This window comes from Xiphophorus couchianus, chromosome 11 (assembly GCF_001444195.1).
Source record: "Xiphophorus couchianus chromosome 11, X_couchianus-1.0, whole genome shotgun sequence".
NCBI lineage: Eukaryota > Metazoa > Chordata > Actinopteri > Cyprinodontiformes > Poeciliidae > Xiphophorus > Xiphophorus couchianus.
Window position 1 is genome coordinate 17,148,724 of NC_040238.1, and position 21,767 is coordinate 17,170,490.

The 21,767-nt window shown below is 41.2% G+C and overlaps 2 protein-coding genes across 10 annotated transcripts in view; one reads left to right on the forward strand and one right to left on the reverse strand.

The window, feature by feature from the left end:
* The first annotated feature begins 1,215 nt into the window (after positions 1-1,215).
* LOC114153730 (immunoglobulin superfamily member 11) lies at positions 1,216-14,629 on the forward strand. 6 transcript variants are annotated; one of them, XM_028032463.1, is made up of 7 exons: positions 2,417-2,748; positions 3,468-3,622; positions 4,076-4,142; positions 4,250-4,381; positions 4,999-5,174; positions 5,781-5,909; positions 5,985-6,185. In XM_028032463.1, exons 1-7 carry the CDS (start codon positions 2,685-2,687, stop codon positions 6,036-6,038), a joined length of 777 nt encoding a protein of 258 aa, XP_027888264.1. In that variant the 5' UTR covers positions 2,417-2,684; the 3' UTR covers positions 6,039-6,185. The 6 variants fall into 6 exon arrangements, with proteins under 6 accessions (XP_027888263.1, XP_027888265.1, XP_027888264.1 ...); XM_028032460.1 differs by adding an exon at positions 14,495-14,629 and having other exon boundaries at positions 2,418-2,748; positions 4,999-5,154; positions 5,781-6,213; XM_028032461.1 differs by having other exon boundaries at positions 2,419-2,748; positions 4,999-5,154; positions 5,985-6,316.
* LOC114153728 (pecanex-like protein 3) overlaps positions 7,340-21,767 on the reverse strand; it is a 39,864-nt gene continuing 25,436 nt past the window's right edge. For 3 of the 4 annotated variants that reach the window (XM_028032449.1, XM_028032447.1, XM_028032446.1), the window contains exons 15-36: positions 21,455-21,626; positions 21,217-21,327; positions 20,865-20,956; positions 20,676-20,785; positions 20,014-20,119; positions 19,839-19,931; positions 19,588-19,738; positions 18,683-18,827; positions 18,377-18,554; positions 18,171-18,279; positions 17,912-18,041; positions 17,754-17,812; positions 17,021-17,236; positions 16,389-16,642; positions 15,546-15,776; positions 15,343-15,446; positions 14,504-14,651; positions 14,181-14,411; positions 13,295-13,569; positions 13,024-13,193; positions 11,986-12,374; positions 7,340-11,058 (exon numbers count right to left, since the gene is read on the reverse strand). In XM_028032449.1, coding sequence (XP_027888250.1) covers positions 10,945-11,058; positions 11,986-12,374; positions 13,024-13,193; positions 13,295-13,569; positions 14,181-14,411; positions 14,504-14,651; positions 15,343-15,446; positions 15,546-15,776; positions 16,389-16,642; positions 17,021-17,236; positions 17,754-17,812; positions 17,912-18,041; positions 18,171-18,279; positions 18,377-18,554; positions 18,683-18,827; positions 19,588-19,738; positions 19,839-19,931; positions 20,014-20,119; positions 20,676-20,785; positions 20,865-20,956; positions 21,217-21,327; positions 21,455-21,626 — 3,588 coding nt within the window. In that variant the 3' untranslated portion in view covers positions 7,340-10,944. The remainder of the gene's footprint in view (positions 11,059-11,985; positions 12,375-13,023; positions 13,194-13,294; positions 13,570-14,180; positions 14,412-14,503; positions 14,652-15,342; positions 15,447-15,545; positions 15,777-16,388; positions 16,643-17,020; positions 17,237-17,753; positions 17,813-17,911; positions 18,042-18,170; positions 18,280-18,376; positions 18,555-18,682; positions 18,828-19,587; positions 19,739-19,838; positions 19,932-20,013; positions 20,120-20,675; positions 20,786-20,864; positions 20,957-21,216; positions 21,328-21,454; positions 21,627-21,767) is intronic. The other variant, XM_028032450.1, reaches the window with a different exon arrangement.

Here is a 21,767-nt window from a genome sequence, read left to right on the forward strand (position 1 = left end):
TGACCTCTAGAATAACTTGGAGACTGATTTATAGATCCAAAAAGCTCAAAGGGGTTAACTCTATATAATAGTTTGATGTTAGCACCTCTGAGACCTAGAATTATAAGACTGAGACTGAGGCACAAACAACAAAAAAAAACAACTCAAAAAGGGCACTATGGGCATCAAGGATAAAAGGGGCAGGGGCTCAAGCCCCCTCGTCCCCCCCTCTGCACATGTCTGCCAACAGTTTTGGGTTATCCCTACAGATCATTGATCAGGTTCTCCAATCGTTGAACACAAACTCTTTGATTTCGTTCCTACTAAATATTCAGCTGTTATTGTATTATAACAATAACAGAGTTTATGGCTGCAGACCTCCAAACTTTAGTTCCAGTGAAAGAAGCTGGTGTTACTTTAAGGTACTTTGGACATTGTGGAAACGGTGTGTGGACGACCCTGTTTGTTTGAACATAACTGTCTGAATGCACAAACCGGGTCTATAAAGACATTGATAAGTGGGATTGCTGTGGGAAAAACTGCACTGGTCTTGTGGAAGGCCTTCCCAGAAGAACTGACAGCTGCTGTATCTGTAACAGATTCCCCCACATCATATTAAGTAGACTAAGAATGGGAGGAGGTCACTTAAGTTCACTTAAGTGCAGGCAGGTGACGTAATAGTTGTTAAATGTTGTCAACTTTAACCACTATTCACAAGGCAATGGTGTTAAAAAGCGAAACGGATGTCTTCAGGACAAACTACGGCGATCTTTTTGCTTTCATAGACGCCATGAAGACAACCAGGCAGCGACTAGCAAACTCCCTTTCTTCTCAGCACCATGGCAACACGGTGATCTCGGAGACTCCAAACAAACCGAGAGAGAAAACATAATAGCTGCTGTCAGAGACGAGAACGTAACTCAAAGGTCAAGTCAGAAAAGCTGAAAAGGGCACATGTTGCTCTACTGTACCTCCTAGAGCAGGGGTCTCAAACTCCAGTCCTCGAGGGCCGCAGTCCTGCAACTTTTAGATGTGCCTCTGCTGCACCACACCTGAACAGAATAATTAGGTCATTAAGGCTCTGGAAAACTGATCTACACAAGGAGGAGGTCATTAAATTATTTCAGTCCAGTGTTTTGTATCTGTGGCACATCTAAAAACTGCAGGACTGCGGCCCTCAGCTTCACAGTAAAGCACAAACAGGTGTAGCCGCATGCTAGTGCTCAGCATTCCTGCATGCATGAAGCTGATTAATTAATGCTGCTTAATGAGGCTTATTAATCCTGACACGCTGACTGGCTTTAACTTCCCCCCCCCCCTCGTGGCATCACTGTGAGGCTCACTCGCGACGTTTTGTTGTGGGCTTAACATTTTTGGATGATCACAGGGAAACTTTGTGGCGGATCAACTCATGTGAGTCACAAACAGATTTTATGTAAATCCATCAAAAGGATGGATCGGCTCCGACTGCATTCTGTTTAGCCCTGCAGGTCAGAACCCGAGGATCTCCTTATCATCGCACGGCTCACTTGGTGGTGTCGGGAACTTGTCTTTGAATATTTCTTCACGCCACTGACAGCCTCAGATCTTTCACTGCCTTGAATCCGTACACGACTGCTGCACAATGAAAAGCTAAAGATACTGTTTTCTTTTTTTTCCCCCAGATATATCTAAATTTGGTTCTCAACAGAGAGAAAAAAGATTCATTTTTTTCCACAAAATCTGAATGTTGTAGTTGGAAAAAAAAAAAAATCAAAGTTAACAGCACTTAGTTTTATGTAGTAAGGTAGAATATGGAGTTTAAAGTCAGATTTAATTTTACAACTTAATTGTTGCAGATAATTCACAAAATTTAAATGTGAGAAAATACAAAAAAAAATCCAGATTTTAAAATGCTGGTCTTATTTATTACTGACTGAACTCTGTCTTAATTAATTTTCCGTCCCACAATTAATTTGGCTTCAGGAAACAAAGGTGAAGCCTGGGTTGAAAAAGGACTGGAGTGCTGCACTTTTTGTTAATATGTAAAAAAAAAAAAAAAAAAAGCAATATTAGCAGTGTGTTGTAATCCACAACAGACTTGTATTTCCATCCAGGATTTCCTTGATACCTAAAGAACTTGGTCCGTATGTAAAGTCCTTTTCTTTTCTCAACCATCAACTGAGCTTAACTGATAAGTGAATAGTTTTAATCTCTAAAGCATCTGTTGAATTCAATTGCATTCATTTGCAAAACTGCAGAAGCCTTTTTTTTTTTCATGTCTTGCAGTATTTGGGCTGATCTGGAGTCTTTGTCTCACCATGTACTGTAAATCATAATTGTTTATTTTCATTTTATATGTAAAAACATCCTGGAGCCGCTCCTGTTTCTGAGCCGCTGACGGTGGAGAACGTTCTCGTCGTGGCTCTACAGAATCACTCGACCTGGAGCAGCTGAGTGAATTCCTGCTGGGGTGAATCTCAAAGCAACCGCTGCCGTCCGTTTGGGGTTTAAGCGGTTAATTGTGGCAGCTCCTTAGTCGTTCACCTGACAACTCCATTGCAGTTTTTTTTTTTTTTTTGCAGTCAGAGGGGAAGAGGAGAGAGGACAAAGGGAGGAGGGGGTCGCTGAGCTGATTAACCATGCATGCTCATTTGTTGTCCTAATTTGTGCCACTAGTTTGTGGGCAGTGAGAAAGCTCTGCCTTTCTGCCTTCCCTGTCCATCATGGCTTCTCCCGTAAGGTGGATTCTCTGGACTTTGCTTGTGTGTTTTGCAGCTTTGCAGAACGGTGAGTCAGCCTGTTTGTTGCTTTGAAACAAATATAAGACATTTTTTACTTCTGAAGCCTGTAGACAGATAGGCTGCAGTAGCTATTTTAAAAAAAAAAAAATATATATATATATATATTAGACAGTTTCAGCTTTTTTAATGACATAGGATACCAACATATTTTGTTAAGGTTACAACTTAATTTAATCAGTTTTTCTGGGCAGAAAGGAAACAATTCGCACAGAATGTTTTTGCATTTACATCTGTCTTGTTCCGATAAGGTTTCAAAACCAAATTCAGATGGTATAGTTCACTGTCTTTATTCCAGATAAAGATAGTGTCTCTGTAGAGCGACATTTTGAAAGCCCAGTGATCTATTTTTCAAAAACAATGCTGTGAATCGACGTTTTGTTTTCACAGAGAAGCGGCCTGTTGTTCCACTTTGTCTGTGATTAGTTTGGCTCGCCATCAAAACTGTCGAGTGTAATTAACAGCTGATCCGCACGCCGAGTCGCCCTCCCTCTGTCGCTCACACAAAAGGCCCGGGGACGACAGAGGAGGTTCATTATCGCAGTAATGAAATGAAAAGTGTGTGTGTGTGTGTGTGTGTGTGTGTGTGGGTGGGGGGGGGGGGGGGGCGACTGGTCTCAACGGGACAACTGGAGAAGTTCAAAGGAAACCGATGAGACAGAAACGTGGAAATAAGTTTTAAGTTTGCGTGGTTTGTCCCGTTTCCAGCTGCTCTCAGGGTAACCATGAGGGAATCCAGTCTGGAGGCGGTTCGAGGCGATTCCGTCCTCCTGCCCTGCTCCTTTTTCACCTCCTCTGACTTCTCCAGACTTAATGTGATCTGGACTCTGGCTCCGTCCTCCAGCCCAGGGAGCCCAGTGCAGGTTGGCATCTTCCATGTGTAACACAAAAAAACGCACACGGCCTGACAAAAGCATCCATGTCCCTCGCATACTGTCAGATTTTGATTTATGTTAAAGAGATTTGATGTAAAAGTCCATTTTCCCCATAGCATGATGCAGCCACCACCTTGCTTTACCAATGCAGTAGTGACTTCTCACTTTTTTTTTTTCTTCTTCCTGCCATATAGTCCTGAAAATGTATTTTCTGGGCCCGCCTTTTTACACAGTTCTCTCTATTTGTCACCAATATTCAACTGAAGTTCAATTCACTCTCAGAAAAGCTGGATTTATGAGAATTATCTAAGCGAGCTGCGGGTTTCTGCCGGTTTGCGGTTGATATGATAAAATCTAGAGTATTTTTGAGGGGAAATGTGTAAGAAACACCGAGAAACGAGGTCAGTTGAAGACGCTTGTCTGAAATTCCTCCCGTTTCAGGTGATCGTGTTTGACCACGGTCAGGTGATTAAGAACCCCTCCCTGATTGGCCGAGTGGATTTTACAGGTACATGTGAAACCAGCTTCTTCTTCTTCTTCACGCTGCCTTCTACGCATTTTAGCTACAAGCTAAAAACAAGTACATTTTTATTCTTTCATGTAAACAAACTGCAGGCCTTCCATTCAGTGCAGACATTATGCTAAATGAAACACGAGTCTCGGACGGCGGGATTTATCGCTGCATGGTCAACAACCCGCCAGACACGGCGGACCCTGGCGTGGGAGAGCTGCTGCTCAGCGTGCTGGGTAGGTGGCTCACTTGTTGCCTGTTTCATCTGATAAAAAAAATAATTATTTATTTATTTATTGTCTTTATTGTAATTTCGATATTGTTTATCGACAAAATTGTCATTTTTCATTTGGATAAAAAAAAAAAAAGGTATTTATTTATTTGCTCGCATACAGGTTTGTGCTTTTTGGTCATATTTAAAGGGCTATTTAATTAGACCACTTGTCTAATTTAATATTTAAATTAAGGTAATTTAAATATTAAAGAAAGATAAGCTAACTAAACACAAAATGCAAAATTTAAATGACTTTCATTTATTAATGGGAAAAGCATTCAAAGAAGCCTGGTCTGGCGTGAAATTAGAACTGCCCCCAAAACCCAATTATTTATATATTTATTTATTTATTTATTACTGAAAGATGCAACAAAATCTTCTTTAAAATCAAACACATTAGACGGGTTTCAAGCTAGAGCGTCCTGTCAGGCTTCAACCTCTTAATTGGATTTTAGTTCAGACTTTAACTGTGCCACTTCCAAACCTTCCTGTTTGCATTTCTTGAAGTCAGACGTGATGGTGCAATTTGAATGCATAACCCAATGTGGTTACTCTGAACCCGTGGGATGATGCTTGCAGAGCCACCTTCGCTGCCTGTGTGCGAGTGGGACGGAGCGAGTGACGTGGGCGGAAGCGTGAGGCTGTCCTGCTCCGTGGCAGAGGGCGTCCCCACCCCAGAAATCCGCTGGGAGAAAGTGAACCCGGAGGAAATTTCACTTCCAATCAACATGGAGGGTCAGTATCTTACTCTTGTGGTAAGAAAAAAAAAAAGTGGCAAAAAAAAAAAAAAAAAATCCACACCACACAAAATCAATCTTGGATTGTCAATTTGCTTATTTGAAAACGACGAAACTATTCTGATGAAGCTGTTTGTATAAAAAGTAGAAACTGTTCCTCTGCGAGACTCCGAGGCTGCGTGCGCATCGTCACAAGGATCTAGACATTTACGTACGACTTCATACCGTGAATGTACAACATGAAACCACTAAATAGGGGCTGTATTTATAAAAGTTGGCATACACCAACATTACCACGCCTTTAAGCAATTTGTGAAACTCGGATGATGACGTAAGCGTCTGATTAATTACACAACATTTCAGTTAAATGGAGACAAGACCTAAAACACTCTGCCTCTTTGTGTGACATCACTGAAAAGTTAAACCTCCCAATATATCTGGAAAGACAAACGTTGGTCACCAGAGGTCTGGATCATCTGCTTCCACCATTATCTGTTATACAAGATAAACATATTTTGATGCGAAATGTACAAATGAACCCCACATTTCCACATCAAAACATGTTGGCATTATTATAATTCCTGTCCTCGTTTCAGTGTCTTCACTGCATCTCTCGTCTCTCAGGTGAGCTGTCGGGCTCAGTCCAGATTGTCAACGTGTCGTCTCAGACGTCCGGCTTGTATCGCTGCTCGGCCACCAACGTCCTGGGAACGGAAAACTGCTACATCAACTTGGCCATTTACAACAGCGAGGGTCCGTTTCACCACCGCCACGCCTCTTTAGGTTTGCTCGAGCCGTTTCTGATCGGAGCCGTTTTGTGCACCGCAGCGGCTCCAGGCGGCCCCCCGGGCGTCCTGCCAGGCGTGCTGCTCACTCTGGTGATGGCTTTGGTGCTGCTGGCTCTGCTGGTCATCATCCTGTGGCTGCATCGCACGGGGCAGGACGGGAGGAGCGGAAGGAGGAGGGACAGGAAGGCGGAGGAAGAGGAGTGTTACAACGAGATACGCTACACTCCATCCCTGATGAAGCGCTCCTTTGTCTGAAGTCTCAGCATCAGGTATTAAAATGAGGGACTTGTTCAGCTTTGCTTCTGCTTTTCTCACGGCTGTACTGCCAGAAATATTGTGAAATTAAAAAAATATCCAAGTTCTGATAGTTTATTCTTTTAGTTTCAGAGTTCTTTTTTTCCCCCCCATTTGCCTTCAAAGCTAAATGATTATAACCAGATATAAACCTAATTAAAAAAAATGTCGAGCTGCATCTCTCCTTCAGGGTTTTCCTTTTCAAGAATTTTTGAAATGAAAAATGTTTCATTTTTTCAACTATCAAAATAAACTGTACGCGCTTTTTTTTTTTTTTGTTTCTTCCGCCTGCCTACAGAAGCAACCGTGGGTCTTTGTTGAATGTAAGCTGGATGCCATCGTCTCATGTTCTTTATGAGTGCAGGGTTTCAGCTTAATGTTTTATTCCCTTTATCTTTTGAAGCTCATGTACATCTTTTGCAATATGTTTTTTTTTTTTTTAGAATTTTATCAGCGTATTTTTTGGATAAATTTGCAAAAATTGTGTTTCTCCCTTAAGTTCAAACCTTTTCTTCAGTCGAAAGACCTTGAAAAGCATTTAGTGTTCGTGCTTTTCATCGCCTCTGGACTCGACTGCACCAGTTTTCACTAAATTAGCATCTCTTTGTCGGCTGCAGTTGCAGCAGGATGCTTGTTAATGGAAGGGAGCTTTACATCACTCTAATTTCATCTAGTTTGCAATGTCTGTTTTTGTATCAAAAGTTTTTTTAAACTGGCATTTAATTTATGTTCAGCGTCAGGATCATCTGGTCTTTTTTTTCTCTCCATTATCTGATTATAAACTATCAATTTTTCATTTTTTTTCAAACCCAAATATGCAGCAAAGGCCACTGAAAATGGTTTAAATGAAAAACCATTTTTCATTTCAAGCTTCTTTCTCCATCACAAATACTTGATTCCTAGTCTCGTCTCTCAGGTGATTCTTAGTCCATCTGATAACGAAACATACTTGATTTTTGAAGAAGTTCACAGGCTGCTAATACAGTTAAAAGGCAATTAATTTCCAATCCATAACAAATTTAAACGGACAAAAAGCCAAGGTATCCAAGATTGAAACAGCACTTCACAAAAAAAGAAAAATAAATCACCCCGACCAACAAGTTTGCAAAGAAAGACAAAAACTTTAATTTAAATAGAAGAAAAAAAAATCACATAAAAAACTGTACAGAACATTGACTTAAAAGTTCTTAAATAAAAGACCACCTTCCCAAAAATGTCTAAAATCAAAAACTGGGATGATGGACGATGAAATCTTGTGCAAAAGTAGTAATAAGTGATTCTTCCCAAACTGCACATTTCAGCTCTTCAGGTTGAGTAAAATCCAGAGTCTCACCCTTCCGCACATAGTGTCTTTGATGAAGAAAAACCAAAAAAACCCAATAATAAAATAGATTTATATTTTAAATATATATTCATATAGCAAACATGCTGTACATAGATCTAGAGATTCAGAAATCCCTTTTGGACACCCAGGTCTGCCTGTTAGCTTGTGCTTTCCCGTCTCCCAACAAAGAAAAATGAAGGAAAAAAAAAGAGAAAAATTCCCCGTTGCTTTGGATGCAAATTATATTTAAAAAAAAAACAAACAAAAAAAACCCAGCACTGATCAACAAGTCTGTATTTCCTGAGTTGAGGGTGTTGTTACCAAGTCCTGGGAGAGATGCTGTACAAGGTTCCTCGCAGCAAATTTACAAAAATTCTCAGGGTTGCTCAAAAGATTAAAAATAAAAAAAATCTGTAAGGAGCTTAAAGTGGAGCAAAGACGACAGCAAAGAGAGCGATTTCTCAAACACCATGAAGAATTGTGACACCAGTGTGACCCAGTTCCCAACCCACACATTAAGTGACCTTTACTTTAAAACTATTTTTAATTTTAAGTGTCAAATATCCATTTTTCGACCAGAGCCTAATTCAAGCCACCCGACTCAAATAATAATAAAGATCTTAAATCCCTCTTAATTTTCTTTCCTCCCCCCCCACAAAATGTTAAATCCTGAGAATGCTCGTCTTCTTTCAAGTGTCCCACAGAGGGGAAAAAAAAAAAAAAAATCATAGAGAAATTAATTTGTGAGCAAACCAGGATCTGGCAATTAATGCTATGGCACAACGTTACGAACACCGCAGAGAGCCGACAGCTGGGCGCTGCGGCGGGGAGGAGAACATCTGAACGGGCTGCCAGTTTCTGTGTTTTGTTTCATGTTTACCTGCAACTCATTAAAACTCGCAGATTTTCACAGCGGTAAAAAAGAAACAAAAAAACAAGTGGAAAGGAGAAAAGCTAAATTTGAGTTCTCAAGAATATTTCCAGTCACGCTACAGAGCTTAAAGAGACGGTTTGTTTATTTGGAAATGGTTTTGTGTGAAGCACTGATGGACAGTAGATTAAACTCTCCTCTGTAATGAGGAAGGTAACAGACGCTCAACATGAAAACATCAGCAGGAAACTTGATTTCAGTCCTAACAGGTTTCACAAACTTTGAGAGAGTAATCCGAATCACCTTTTGAAAAAAAAAAAAAAAAAAGAATGTTTGTTCTTGACCAGATTTAAAGTGAGGTTTATTCATTTCTTTAGACCTTTTTCTAAGTTTGGTTTCTCCATTAAAACCTCCCCGATACTCGGAGGAATGATCCGATATAACCTAAAGAAGTCGGAGATGCACAAAAAAAAAGGAAAAAAGGTGAATGGAATCGGACGATTCTCGATCATGATCAAAGCTCAACAACTACACTCTTCAGTGTAGAGGTGGTTATTGAGTGAATACAACTAAAAATGAATAAGAAATTAGCAATTAAGTGCAGAGGTGCAAGAAGCTGCGATATGTTGACACATGACAATTTATTCTCTCGGGCTGCGGGAAAGCGAGAGAGAGCAAGACTTAAAGGGATAAGAGGAAGACTGAATGTATAAGTGCAAATTTGTCTCAAATACATATTGAGTCTGAAAATCTAAGCAGCCTTGTAGAACTCTAAGTGTGAAAGATCTATTTTCTCTAGAATGTACACACAGACTGGGATAACTGGTTTTTGCTACATTAGATGCTAACGCCAGTTTAAAATGTTAACCCAGTAATCATTTTGTTCCCATTTTAAATAAATAAAAATACTGTAATGTTGCCTTTAATCTCGATGTAAATAATTACTGACCACTGAAGTCAGAGGCTAGAAACACATATTTTATGTGCAGTTAAAATTAACATTGACAAACGAGTTGAAAACTCTGATTAGTCTCAAAATAAGATGCACACTGGTCAAAAGTGCTTCCAAAATCCCACTTCAAATATGCAAACTATCCCTTTAAACAAAACTCTTGGAGTTGATGATACGTTTTTAGACAAACTGATGGGAGAGAGAGGATGCAATTGACAGAAGGAAAATACATCAGCACACCACATAGACAGCCCCGCTCATAAAAGATAATCAGTAAGACGTTTAATCAAATAAATATTTCGCCTTTGCTTTTACCATTTATTCCGCGGTGTAAAGTTCCAACTAAAACGCTGGATTTAACTGCGAAGGAAACAGCAGTAGTAGTGGGTACATTAGTAGTAGCAGGGGACACAGAAGCAGTAGTACAGTAACGGGAGAGGAAGCGCTGCTCCCCACACTGAGCAGCATGAATCCCTGCTATCTGGAGAGCAGGCAGCCGGCTGGATCTAACCAGTCAGGCTTCTATCGATCGTTTATCAAACAAAAAGCAAACTCAGTGTGTTTCTAATCACTGAGGAACTTGGGATTCTTCAAGTAAAAAAAACAAACAAACAAACAAAAAAAAAATAAAGAAAGGACATACAATCCACTGAAACAAAAAGGTTTGACATTTCTAACCCCCAGTTCATGGGTTTTTAAGCCCCATGCTTTCCAGACAGAGGAGCCTCCGTTTGGCCCATTCCGTCTTCCACATTCAGGACTTCTTACAGGCCTAAATGATCTGTAAACTAGCCGTTGGCGCACCGCCCGTCGGTCTGGGTGAGGGAGGATGTCTTTGTTAACTGCTGATCTGGCCATGCTCCTCAGAGGACTGGGTGTTATTTTTGTTTCCACGCGGCGTGCGGTGGAGAGAGGCACCGCGGAGGCTCCTGAAGTTTGTCAATACGCTCCGTCAGATATCGACGCTCGGCCGCAGGTTCAGTCAGGATGCAGTAACGGCGGGAAAACTAAACAAGGCTTTTCATGGTTTCCATACGTCAGGTACAGTAACCTACTGATCTCTCTTTCTTTTTTTTAAATTGATGAAAAAGAAACACTTGTCACTGCATCTGTCGAGTAAAAGACAGTCAGACGCTAGATTCTTTTCTCTGGTATAGAAAAATAAGCAATCCTGAAGCAAAATATCCCTTTTAATTGCACTGGCCTTTTTGGCCTGTCACTTCTGTTACAACCCAAAGGTTGTCCGTAGAGGCAAAAAAAAAAAAATAAAAGGTAGATGATCAGATCTCATGATGAAACCTGACTTGTGAAGTTGGCTAAATTCACTCCGCGGTCTGCTGTGCGCTGAGCCGCTCCGGCTGCGGAGGGACGTTTTTGCTACCAGATTCAGGCGGGGATCGATGGAATGAGTCCCGAAGCGGCTGGAATGCGTCTGGTCAGGGTGGGGCGGACTGGGTCCCACGGTGTGCTTTCGTCGTAGAAAATGTCGCCAGTGCAAAAGTCAGCGGAGTTGATCAAGTAAAGGCAGCTCTGTGGATTCCTCTTTTGAAGCGGGAGCTTCAAATACAGCCGTAGCCACCTAAACCCAGCAGAGTCGGGTCCAGCGTCTGAGTGGCTCCGAGCGGGTCGTGTGTGATACCGGCCTCCTGCAGTGGCGCTGAAGGAGGAGGAGGCTGAGAGATAATAATAAATAATTAGTAAAAAAAAAAAAAGCTACAAAGGAAAGTCTAATTAAAGTGTTTTCCCTGACTAAAAAGGCAAAGAGAAAGATTAACAGTGAACAAGCTGCAGATGTTGAGTCATCCTCCTTAATGAGCCACGTGATCCCAGATGGTGCAAATACTGTCAAACATGCAGCTCTTCATACCTTTTAAAGTCTCTTTGTCCTTCAACCAGACAAGATTTTGCATATTTATACCTTTTAAAACATTCTACTTTTTCTAAAATGATTTTAAAAAAACAATCCTTTAAAAATTTTAGTGGGAAACTTTCAAATCATACAGACACTTGTAGATTAATAACCTCAGTGAGAAACTCCAATCAAAGGTGGGACAGAGTTTGACTGTAACGATTCAGGCTTTATAAAAATAAAAGTTTCTGTTCTGTGAATATTTTTGGCCTTTTTTCTCCACCTAAAACTGGTAACTTCACCCACTCTGCTGCTCAGCTGAGCTCCTGTATTCCACAACTACTTTACCACTTTTAATCCTGCATTAAACTTAGGAAAATCTCTCCTCTTTCACATGATGTGGCATTCTAATACTAGTGCTTTGGGGATTTTTAACTACCATCTACAGAAGCAAGGAAATCACAGCCATCTTTCCATGAAGCCTAATATAAAAATATGATTCTTTTTTTTTTCACAGCTGAAATCGTACCAGAAGGAAATCACAAACTGTGTGTATACTGTGATGGAAATCAAGTGAAAAAGCTAGTAGTTAGAAATCTAATGTCTGGTTCACACTGCAAGATCAAAAAATGATCAGAATTTCAAAACTTGGGAGGCTACACATGATAACAGGTTTTGTATAGTGTCTTTAGTTTTCCATTGTACTGAAGCTCAGAGTAAACAAACATGGCGTGGCCAGCAGTCTGCCTACCTGTGTGCGTATCGTCTGTACCGGCCCTCCTTCCATCTCCACGGCGGCCGGCCCGTTAAAGCCCTTCCTGCCTGAAAAGCTCCACTTGCCAAAGTGGCTCTCGTAGTGCAGGCCGCTCCTGTGGCTCAACCTGTGGCCCGAGTTCTCCAGCAGGGCTGCCGGGCAGAAGCGCTCCGGGGCGGGCAGAGGCGGCGGAACCATGGAGCTGCTGAAGGAGAGCTGGGAGCTGGAGAGCTGCTGGCCCAGGAGCCCCTGGATGGAGGACGTCCGCTGCAGAGAGGACAGCAGGCCAGCCTCCATCCTGCTCTCCGATTGGCTGAGCAGAGCCAATGGGAGAGGCTGGGGATGGTGGGGCCAGCTCTGGGTTGGGCCTGCAGAGTTGTCTGTACCTGAAACGCAAGACCAGCCTTAAAATGGCTCCTTAATATTCACGCACCGATCCACTTTTTTCACTTGCGCTACCAATAAAGATATCTGAGGTTTAATATTGGCTGATCCGAAACAGAAAAACAATGCAGAATGGACTTAAAACTTTTCCTTTTTTATGAGCACTGACATAAATGTACTAAATTACAACTCTGCACCAGTGCAGCAGTTAAATACACCAAAAGCTTCACAAGCTTGGTCAAACATGTAAAAACAACACACGTTGTTCAGTCAGTGCAATTAGGAGCATTGACAGCTAATGTAAAATAATAATGAAACTGAAAAAAAAAAAAGTTGACCACTGTTGTCAAACATGGAAAAATAAACGGCAAGAAATCTTTCAAATGGTCCAGAAAGTGCAAATAAATATTAAAACATGACGTCACTTAGAGCACAAATCACAGAATTAGACTGCATAGATCTGCCCTCATGGATTGGCCACACTGTCACCAAGACCTGATCTGAAAAGGAGATATTTAATATTTCAATATTGGTGCATCTCTACTTCTTAAATATGGAAGAAAACATGAAAACGCAACAGCTTTGATCTCCGTTTTAATTAGTAATCAGATTCCTTTTTTAAATAATATGAAATAAGCAAAAGGTCTCTACCCATGGAGGGCTGGACAGTGGTGATGTGCGGCTGGGGCAGGCCGGAGGCTGGCGTACTCTGCGTGGTGTGAATGGCTGGGTTAGTGGAGATGGAAGTGGAGCCTCCTCCGCAGTCTGAATCCTCGATGTTTCCGCCACTGTTACAGCCGGCGCCGCAGCCTTTCTGCAACCTGCAGGGAGACGCGTTTCAGTCACAAAAAGATCAGAGTCTAACACTGAAAGCACCAACTGAAAAAAGAAGAAAAAACAAAAAAAACACACACACACATACCGATCCCAGCTGCTGATGAGCCATGTGTAGATATTGTGTGGGCTGACCGGGCCGCCCCACACCGACCGGAGCTGGCCGTGACCCCCGGCGTATGAGGTGGTGAGTGGGGACACGTATATCGGGTAACCGATGGGCTGATCGCAGGAGGAGTTGATCATGTTCCTCAGGGCTTGTTTGGCGTTCTGAATGCTCCCTCGCTCTGGGTTACGGTTACGCAGGAAAACCAGCTCCTGCTGTTGGCCGGCCCACAGTCCACGCACACATTCTCTGTTCACCTACGGGCACAAAGTTGGAAAAGATCATTTTTCATATTTTAAAACGTCCGGAATCTACAGTTCTTAGATATTTTTTCAAAATAAATTGCACGTTTCAACACTCAACCTCCCAGAGTTACCAGACCTCTACGTTCACCTCTAAAATACTAAATTCTTAGAAATCCACTGTAAATATTTAATAGCGGATTAGCTTTTACTACTTTAACGTAATGTGCAAAAAGAAGAACCTGAAAAGCAGAAGGAAGGATACAAAGAGGGAAGAGAGGAACAAACGGGGAAGAAATGGAGCTAGGACACAAAGACGCCAAGACAGACATAATAAAAGAAAGAAGCAACAACCCAAAGACAGAACACAAGAAGGAAAGAACTTCAGAAACAAACAGGGAAGAAATTACAGAAGGAAAACACTTTTAGACATTGGGACATATACAGTCTGGTAATAAAATAATTTTCCCACACTTTGCTTTTTCCAAACCTAGAAATGCCCAAGTCCAATTCTATACTTTTACAGATTATAAATATATGTTTAATTAATGTTTAGTTAGAAACATTACAGATTTGTTAAAAACAGTAACGAAACTAAAAATTGGACATTTCTACACAACAAAGACCTTGATGACTCTGAAGCTGAGGAATCTCTTGTTGAGCATGATGATCTTGTACTCGTCGCTGCCGTCATCCATGATGTGTCGCAGTGCCAGCAGTGACGGCATGTTGGCCAGGATGGCGCTGCGCCACACCGGGTCACCTTCATGGGAAATCAGCATCTTTTCTTCGTTGCCAGTGATTGCATCATACAGAACCATCGGATCCTCGTACTCATCTGGAGACGTAAAATGATCCTACAGGAGAAAAAAAAGCAACAGTTTAACACCAGTGACGAAAAAATACCCAAACGTAATTAGTTGTTTTTTTTTGTTTTCAGTGACGTTACCTGATGCAGTTTGAGGGACATTCGGACTCCTGGCGCCACAACTCGATTCAGCAGGTCCATGTCTGCAAACACCCACTCGTCCCTGGGCGACGTGATGCGGAAATCTCCTTTGAAGAGCGCATGCAGGCCGTAGAGGAACGGCTCCAAACTGTCACAGTTAAAAATTGTAATATTTCATTACATGGGGAGCAGTAACAGTATAACATTTCAATGTATCTTACAAAAATCATAAGTCTAGACAATGTAAATGGATGCAAGGATTCGTCTCTATCCGCTTTTGCACATCTAGAAACTGAATTTAACTTTTTTCCCCTGCTAGATAGCTCAAATTCAGACTGAATGGAGTGTCTGAACTACAATTTCAGATTTTACATGGACTTTGACTGGGCCATTCAAATGCATGCAAATACATTGATTTAAACTTAATCTTTAATTGTTTAAGGTTGATGTCCTGCCTGAAGGTCGACCTATTAAGCTTTCTTCCAGCATTGCACTGTATTTAGCTCCAGCCATTTCTCCAATGCTTCACTGACTGCTGAAGAACGGCATCCAAACAGAAAGATACCTGCAGGTATAGCGTGTTAAGGAGGTTTTGTCGTTTTTGAGCTGCTTTTGTATTCTCTCTAAATGGTTTGTTGCAAACTACGAATAAGACTTCTCATCGTTTTCTTCTTGCAAATTTTCATTGATAAACACAAAGAAAGCCAGTCTTCTTTCCCTTCTACATCATCATTATGGTAAACAGTGTGGATTCATAGAGTACTTAAAATCCCAATAAAATACATTTAAGTATGCGGTTGAAATGTGACATAATGTGAAAGCGGTCTTGCGGTTTTTACCTTGCAGACATGCTGTGAGATGCTGTGCCCAGAGCTCTTCTTCCCAGGATACAAAGGCCAAAACACAGGTTGACGAGTGGGGAATCTCTCTCACAAGTTACCGGCTACAACACCAAAATGAAGTAAAAAAAGAAATTAAAACATACAACATTTACAATTTCTTCTTGTTAGTTTACTTGTCGTCATGCCGTGTCGGGTCTGACCGTTTGGCGCCTGCTGTTGCAGTACTGAATCCAGTCGAGGTAAACCATGCTGAATGAGGAGGGGGTGACGCCCGAGGCTCGGTGGTCGTAGTCCTCGTCGATGTTCAAGTTGAAGGTGGGGTCGCTGTCCACATAGTTGGGGGCAAGGCACGGCCGCAGAGCCTCCTGGATCGCCTCGTTTGCCAGCCACTCCTCAAGCTTAGGGGATCGACTCACATAGTAGATGATGCTCTGGTGGCGCAAACATCCAGATTAGTCCAATATGAAGCGATGACATTTAAAACAATGGTTAGAGAGAAATTAATGGTTAGAGAATGCATGATTAACAGTGAGATTGAATAAATGTACAGAAGGAATACATGTGCATGAGCACTGCATGGTATTATAACTAACAGTTATTAAAATCACAGCAATTCTCAATATTTGTGAACCTTTGTATAAAGAGAAGAAATTAAGAGAAGAGATATGATTGGCCAATAACTGATTCTGGAAAAAGAGAAGCTGTTGCCATGGCACCAGTCTATATTAGTATAGACGTTCATGTAATAAAGATACAAATTCCTAAAAATAATATCTGATGGTGACATCCACTGAGGGAGAGTCAAACAGCACAGAAACAACCTGAGACTGTGTGTATTTGGATGAATTTTACACAATAAACTTCAATGTGTTAACATTAGTTATTCTCCAAGTACCTCTTGTTTTATATAATAAAACTTTTAACTTCAAGATTGTTTCCCTCCGGTCTACAACACGTAACACCTTACATGAGAATCGTACCGCTGGCTATCAAGTCAAGAATCCATCAGCTAGAATACAAACCTCCACTGCCCAACATCGTACCTTCACATAATAGGTGATGAGAATCTTGCGCAGGTCGAACACTTGCAACATAGAGGCTGCGTTATTGTCACTGATACTGTAGCCCTCCAGAACATATTTGGTGGCAGCCACTTCCCAGGCCAGCCAGCGCTGTCCAAACGCAGCGTTGAAGGACAACATCTGTGGCAGATGACCTGGTTCGCAGCAGCAGCAGCCTTCGTCCTCCTCCACCCCCTCTGTGATGGCCTCTACCTCCCTCTGCTGACAGTAGGTACCTGGGCAGGGTGTGACATATCACAATCAGCCCCAAAGCCAAAGATGACATTTCTATTTAATCAAGCAAGGTTAGAAACTGTAGGACATTACTAAACTTCCAGAAACTTGTAACAAAATAAACAGCTTTTATACTCTGTAAGAAATAACAGTGCCATGAATCTGTGCATAAAATGTAATTTTAAGACAAGATGAAAATATTTTTAGACATAAAAGCTCTGCTACAATCCCCTTCAGCCTTTTTTAAAATGAAATTTTTGAAACATTTTCATGAATGAAATTAGAAAGTAAAAACTCTCTAGACTGAGACGCGATAGCTATTTGGTAACAGTTGCAGCTTTCAAAGGCTCCATACATTTGCATCCTAAGCCACAGCTGACCTCTGAACTCCAGCCCACGCAGCTGGAAGGTGACGAGGCCGTTGCCGATCTCGATGATGTGCACCAGAGCGTTGAGGTAGTCCGACGCCAGGATGAAGCAGTCGCCCGTGCTGTAGTTGCCCCAGCGACCGAGCAGCAGGTCGCCACACAGGCTGTGCTGCAGAGAGCGCGTCAGGTGCTCATAGAAAATCGAGTTCAAGTTGTTGTCGTCGGCGCCTGCGGGGGAAAAGAAGAGATGCTCACCATAAGAGCAAGAACACAAAACAATACGATGTCTTGCAAAAGTGTTCATACCCCCGGACTTTTTGATGTTTAACCCTTCCTCTGATAACCCTAAATACAAGAATGATAAGGAAACATCCCACAAAAGCAGCAGCTGTACCTTCAGCAAAATAAGCTCTAGAAAGTATAGCAAAGGCTAAATACAAATCCAACAAAATGTAAACCTTTAAATGAAAAGGACAATGACTTTTTGTGCACTTGGTTGTTTTTTTAGATGTTAAAAACCTGACCAAATACATGCAAGTATGCCCCACTTCTGAAATATTCAGAAAAATGTAAAAAACAATATGATTTTTCTTTCACTTAATTATGTACTAATCTGTGTTGATTTATTAAGTGACACCCCAATAAAATTTTAAAGTTGATATTTGTATGATAAAATGTGAAAACATAAAAGGTATAAATTTTGCAAGTGCTGTAAAAACATGAGCAAAAATCACTAGCGGCGTACCTGGGTTGCGGTCTAACTGAGTGGCGAGTCTGGTGTTCGAATGGTCGACTCGTTTTGTGCTGCAAAAAAGGTTTTGGTGTTAAAAAAACTTTATCCAGTACTTGGAGTATATGAGCAGCACTTTCACACTTGCATGTGCAATATTGTCAAACACATACTTGTAGTCTCGCTCCCAGAATTTCACAGGCCTCGTGTAAGAGGTGACGAACACGGCACTGCCTAGAACAGGGTTGAGGGGCGTGGAAAAGATGGCGGAGAAGACCGCCTGAACAAAAAGCACAGCAGAGTCTGAAGAAACAGTTAAGGACACAATGTGGAAATTCAATTTGATTACTGTAAGAAAGGAACAAGAAATAACTTGAAGAGTTCAATTTTTTCCATCAACACTGTTAACAGGTTGGTCTAACAGAAGGATACGAGGAACGGCAAACGGTTGAGCAAAAGCGTGAAAGGCTGAGCCCCATGTGATCTGCCAGGGGGCTATGTAAGTCAGAACAAAGCGCAACTTGTACAGCAGATCCCACATCTGTCAAAACACAAAGAAAAAACACCATTATATGTAGGAATGTCTTAAATGTGTGTTTTTAATCCACTGGAGAAAATGACTTCTTTTGTGTTCTCACCTTGCTGAAGACGATGGACATGAAGTAGTAGTCAATTAGGAAGGTCTCCGAGAAGTGTGGATAGTCGCAGTGAAAGAAGAGCGTGGTAAAGCACAGCGTGACGTACTGCTGAGACGGGGTGCAGAAGGATGAGCGCAGCAGCTTCATTCCTGCGACTGAGATGAAGAGAGCTCGGCTGCTGGAGAGAAACACAGGCACGCGCTGCTAAACATAACATCCACAGCTAGATTTTGTTTTTGTACTGAGGATTTCAGATGAAAAAAAGTGCCGGAAGCTTGCAAAAAACCCAACCCTGACAAGACTTACTAGATGTCCAGGTCTTTATGACTCTGGCCGACAGTTCGGGCTTCGGTTGTTAGAGAGTTCAGCACCACTGCTGGGTAGATGAAGTATTTCTCCACGCACTGAAGCCACGCGTAAAGCTTCTCAAACCACATCAGCTGAGCAGCATCTAGGGAAGGCAGAGAGCGAAAACAACGTTACATAGACTGTTCCAAACACAAATCCCTTCAAATCAAAGCTGTAAAATCTGGCTGAAAATAACCTGGAGGTAGAAACGTTGCTGTTAATTAGACGCTGAATAAGAAGGACTCTTTTTTTTTTTTTGCCTTTTTGTCACATTACAGCCACAAAACTTCAAAGCATTATGTTTGAGAGTTTGAGATGCAGCATTAAATATTTATAATTATCATTTTTATTGAGAAATAAAAAATTAATAAGTGTGGTATGTGTTGGTACTCGGCATCCAGTATTTTAAACCATTCCATTACATATCTGACATTATATTTAGCGTTCCTCCACATATTCCCTTATGATACACTGCACATAGGAATTATTATGTCTTTCTCCTTGCCACTTTTCCATAAAAAACTAGCTTTGTACACACACAACGCTTTTTAGATTTGTTAAAAAAAAGAAAGGGAAAACTATGTTTCATTTTTGTTTCCCTTCAAAATTTATGAGATCTCAATAAAATGTGATGTTTGTGGTTATAATGTGACAACAAAATTTAATGAGTGAATACATTTGCACAGCAGTAAATAATGAAAAAAAAAAAAGATGCACAAAAAAATTAACTGAAACAGTAAACATAGCTCCAGTCCATTCCTGAAACAGTGAACTGCGAACTGGCTTGTTCTATGTATTTTCTGTGTTATAAGAATTTTATTTTAAGACGTACTTTCAGAAGATAAAATTCCTCATAAGCTCACCTCGGACTTCAAACTGGCTGTATTCTCTGGATCTGAGCACAGGGTGTGCAAGGCAGAACCATGGCAGCTGTTTACGGAGCTGAGGCAGGAGATAGTGGGTAACGAACCCTACAACTCCAGCCAGGATGTACAAGACGAAGCTGAGAGCAGGCTGAGGGTCGAGCGGGAAAAGAAAAACATGAGCGTTACAAATCTGTGAACACCTGCTGCCAAAATCTTGAGAGAAAAGCACTGGAAGAGTGAGCTCCTGCCTGGAGAGCGATGAAAACGGTGCTGGCACTGATGGCGAAGGTAATCACAGCCATGAGCGGACACATGACGAGGTCTGAATGAAGGATCTCGCTCTGTAAAGAGACGGGATGGTTTAACCACGGAGCATGAAAACACCTGGAAACATGCCGCTGGAATCAGTCGGCCCGTTTTTACCACAGAGTTGCGCAACTTCTCGGGGAGAGGATCTTTGATTTCCACAGGGGGATCTTCTGGTGTTCTGTTCTCCAGTTCTGGGAATAATTTGGACCGGACCAGTGACCTAAAGCAATAAGCCAACAGCTAAATAAATCACAGAAGAACTAATCTGCATTATAAGTCTTCACTGGCTGCAGTGTTGAAAACAAAAAAAGGTCAGCTGTGTTTGGCAGGGATTCAGTACATTAATCATTTAGACTCAAATTTCCAGATACCAGCAAAGTTGTGGCGAGTGTATTTAAGTTGAAGACTAAAATACAAAAGACAAAAAGCAAATGAAAGCTCTGTAGTGTCTAAATCCACTTTTTAGAAAGTCAAAATTTTGTGCTCAGTCAAATGAAAAACAGGAATGATTAGAAACAAAACTGTTTCCACTGTCCTTAATTTTTTATGTTCATCCAAATTTATAAAACTAAAAGCAAACTCTACAAATTACAATTTTTTAAGCAGCTTACTGTATGACATACAATTTGAATGCATCATGGTGAAGAAATAAGACATTTATCACCATTTCTGAACTAAAAAAAAAACAAAAAACTTTCTTCTTCCTTACATATAAGGAGATTTATACATAATCTCTCACTGTTCAATTGCTGACAATAGGAGGAATGAACACTGACCACAGAATGGTTGGGTCACTGCTTTGGCGGCTTAGGTGGTAAGACAAGGCCAAAAGTAGACCACAAAACACAGAGAACAGCACTGGCACATGGGCATCCCCCCATGGGGCCTGTTCCAATTAAATGCATATTCACATTAAATATGAACTAATATCGATAACAATGAATCTAAATTTCAGAAGGACTTACATTTATGGCGCCGAGGCAAAATCCATAGAGCAGAGCTGCCACCACTATGCTGCGTATGAGGCTGAACAGAGATGAGAGCGGGCTGGTAGTAGCTGATGAAAGAGGAGACAAAGTTCAGGAACAACATATGGGAGAGTCAAACTACATCAACAGACAATGGATTTTTAAATATTATGAATACAAGGTGAAACACACTGCTGTTTGCATGCTGTGTTTTGAAAAAAAAAAAAAAAAAGAAGCTATAACAGTTTTTCAAAATAAAAAAAAATAGCATGATCATCTGAAAATATTCCCCAGCTGTTTGCAACAAACAGGAAGAAGCTGTTTCTTGTCGGGGCAAGCGTAGTCTTACCGGTTCCACCAAAAATATGCATGTCAATCTGCTCCAGCAGACACATCACAAATGTATTGACCTGAGGTAGCAACCCAAACAGGAAAATGACTGGAAAGCACAAGGCAAAAACTGTTGAACAAGGGAAAAAAACAAACAAACATCAATTACTCTCAAAGACATTTACTTTTTAGTATAATCCCAAGACACATCACCTAATAAAAAGTTGGTTTTTAAAAAGCGATTGATAAAAACTGACCAATAAGCATGTCCCTGACACACAGCAGGAAGTGTCCAGAGAAGAAAGTGACCCCATAGAGGGAGAATGGCTGCAGACTTCCAGCTCGCCCAGACAGGTCAAATATCCAGATCATCCCACAACACAAGCAGAAGTAAACAGGCCTACTGTACACAATGATCCAGTTATGGCCCTGGGAAATAAGACAAGAAAACACTTATTTTAGTCGTACTGGCATGGTTGGCTCAGGTTTGTGCTTTAACAATGAATGATTTTCTCTTCTATCCATGGATTGAATCTACAACAATCGTAAGCTTCAAATGTTCTTTATGGT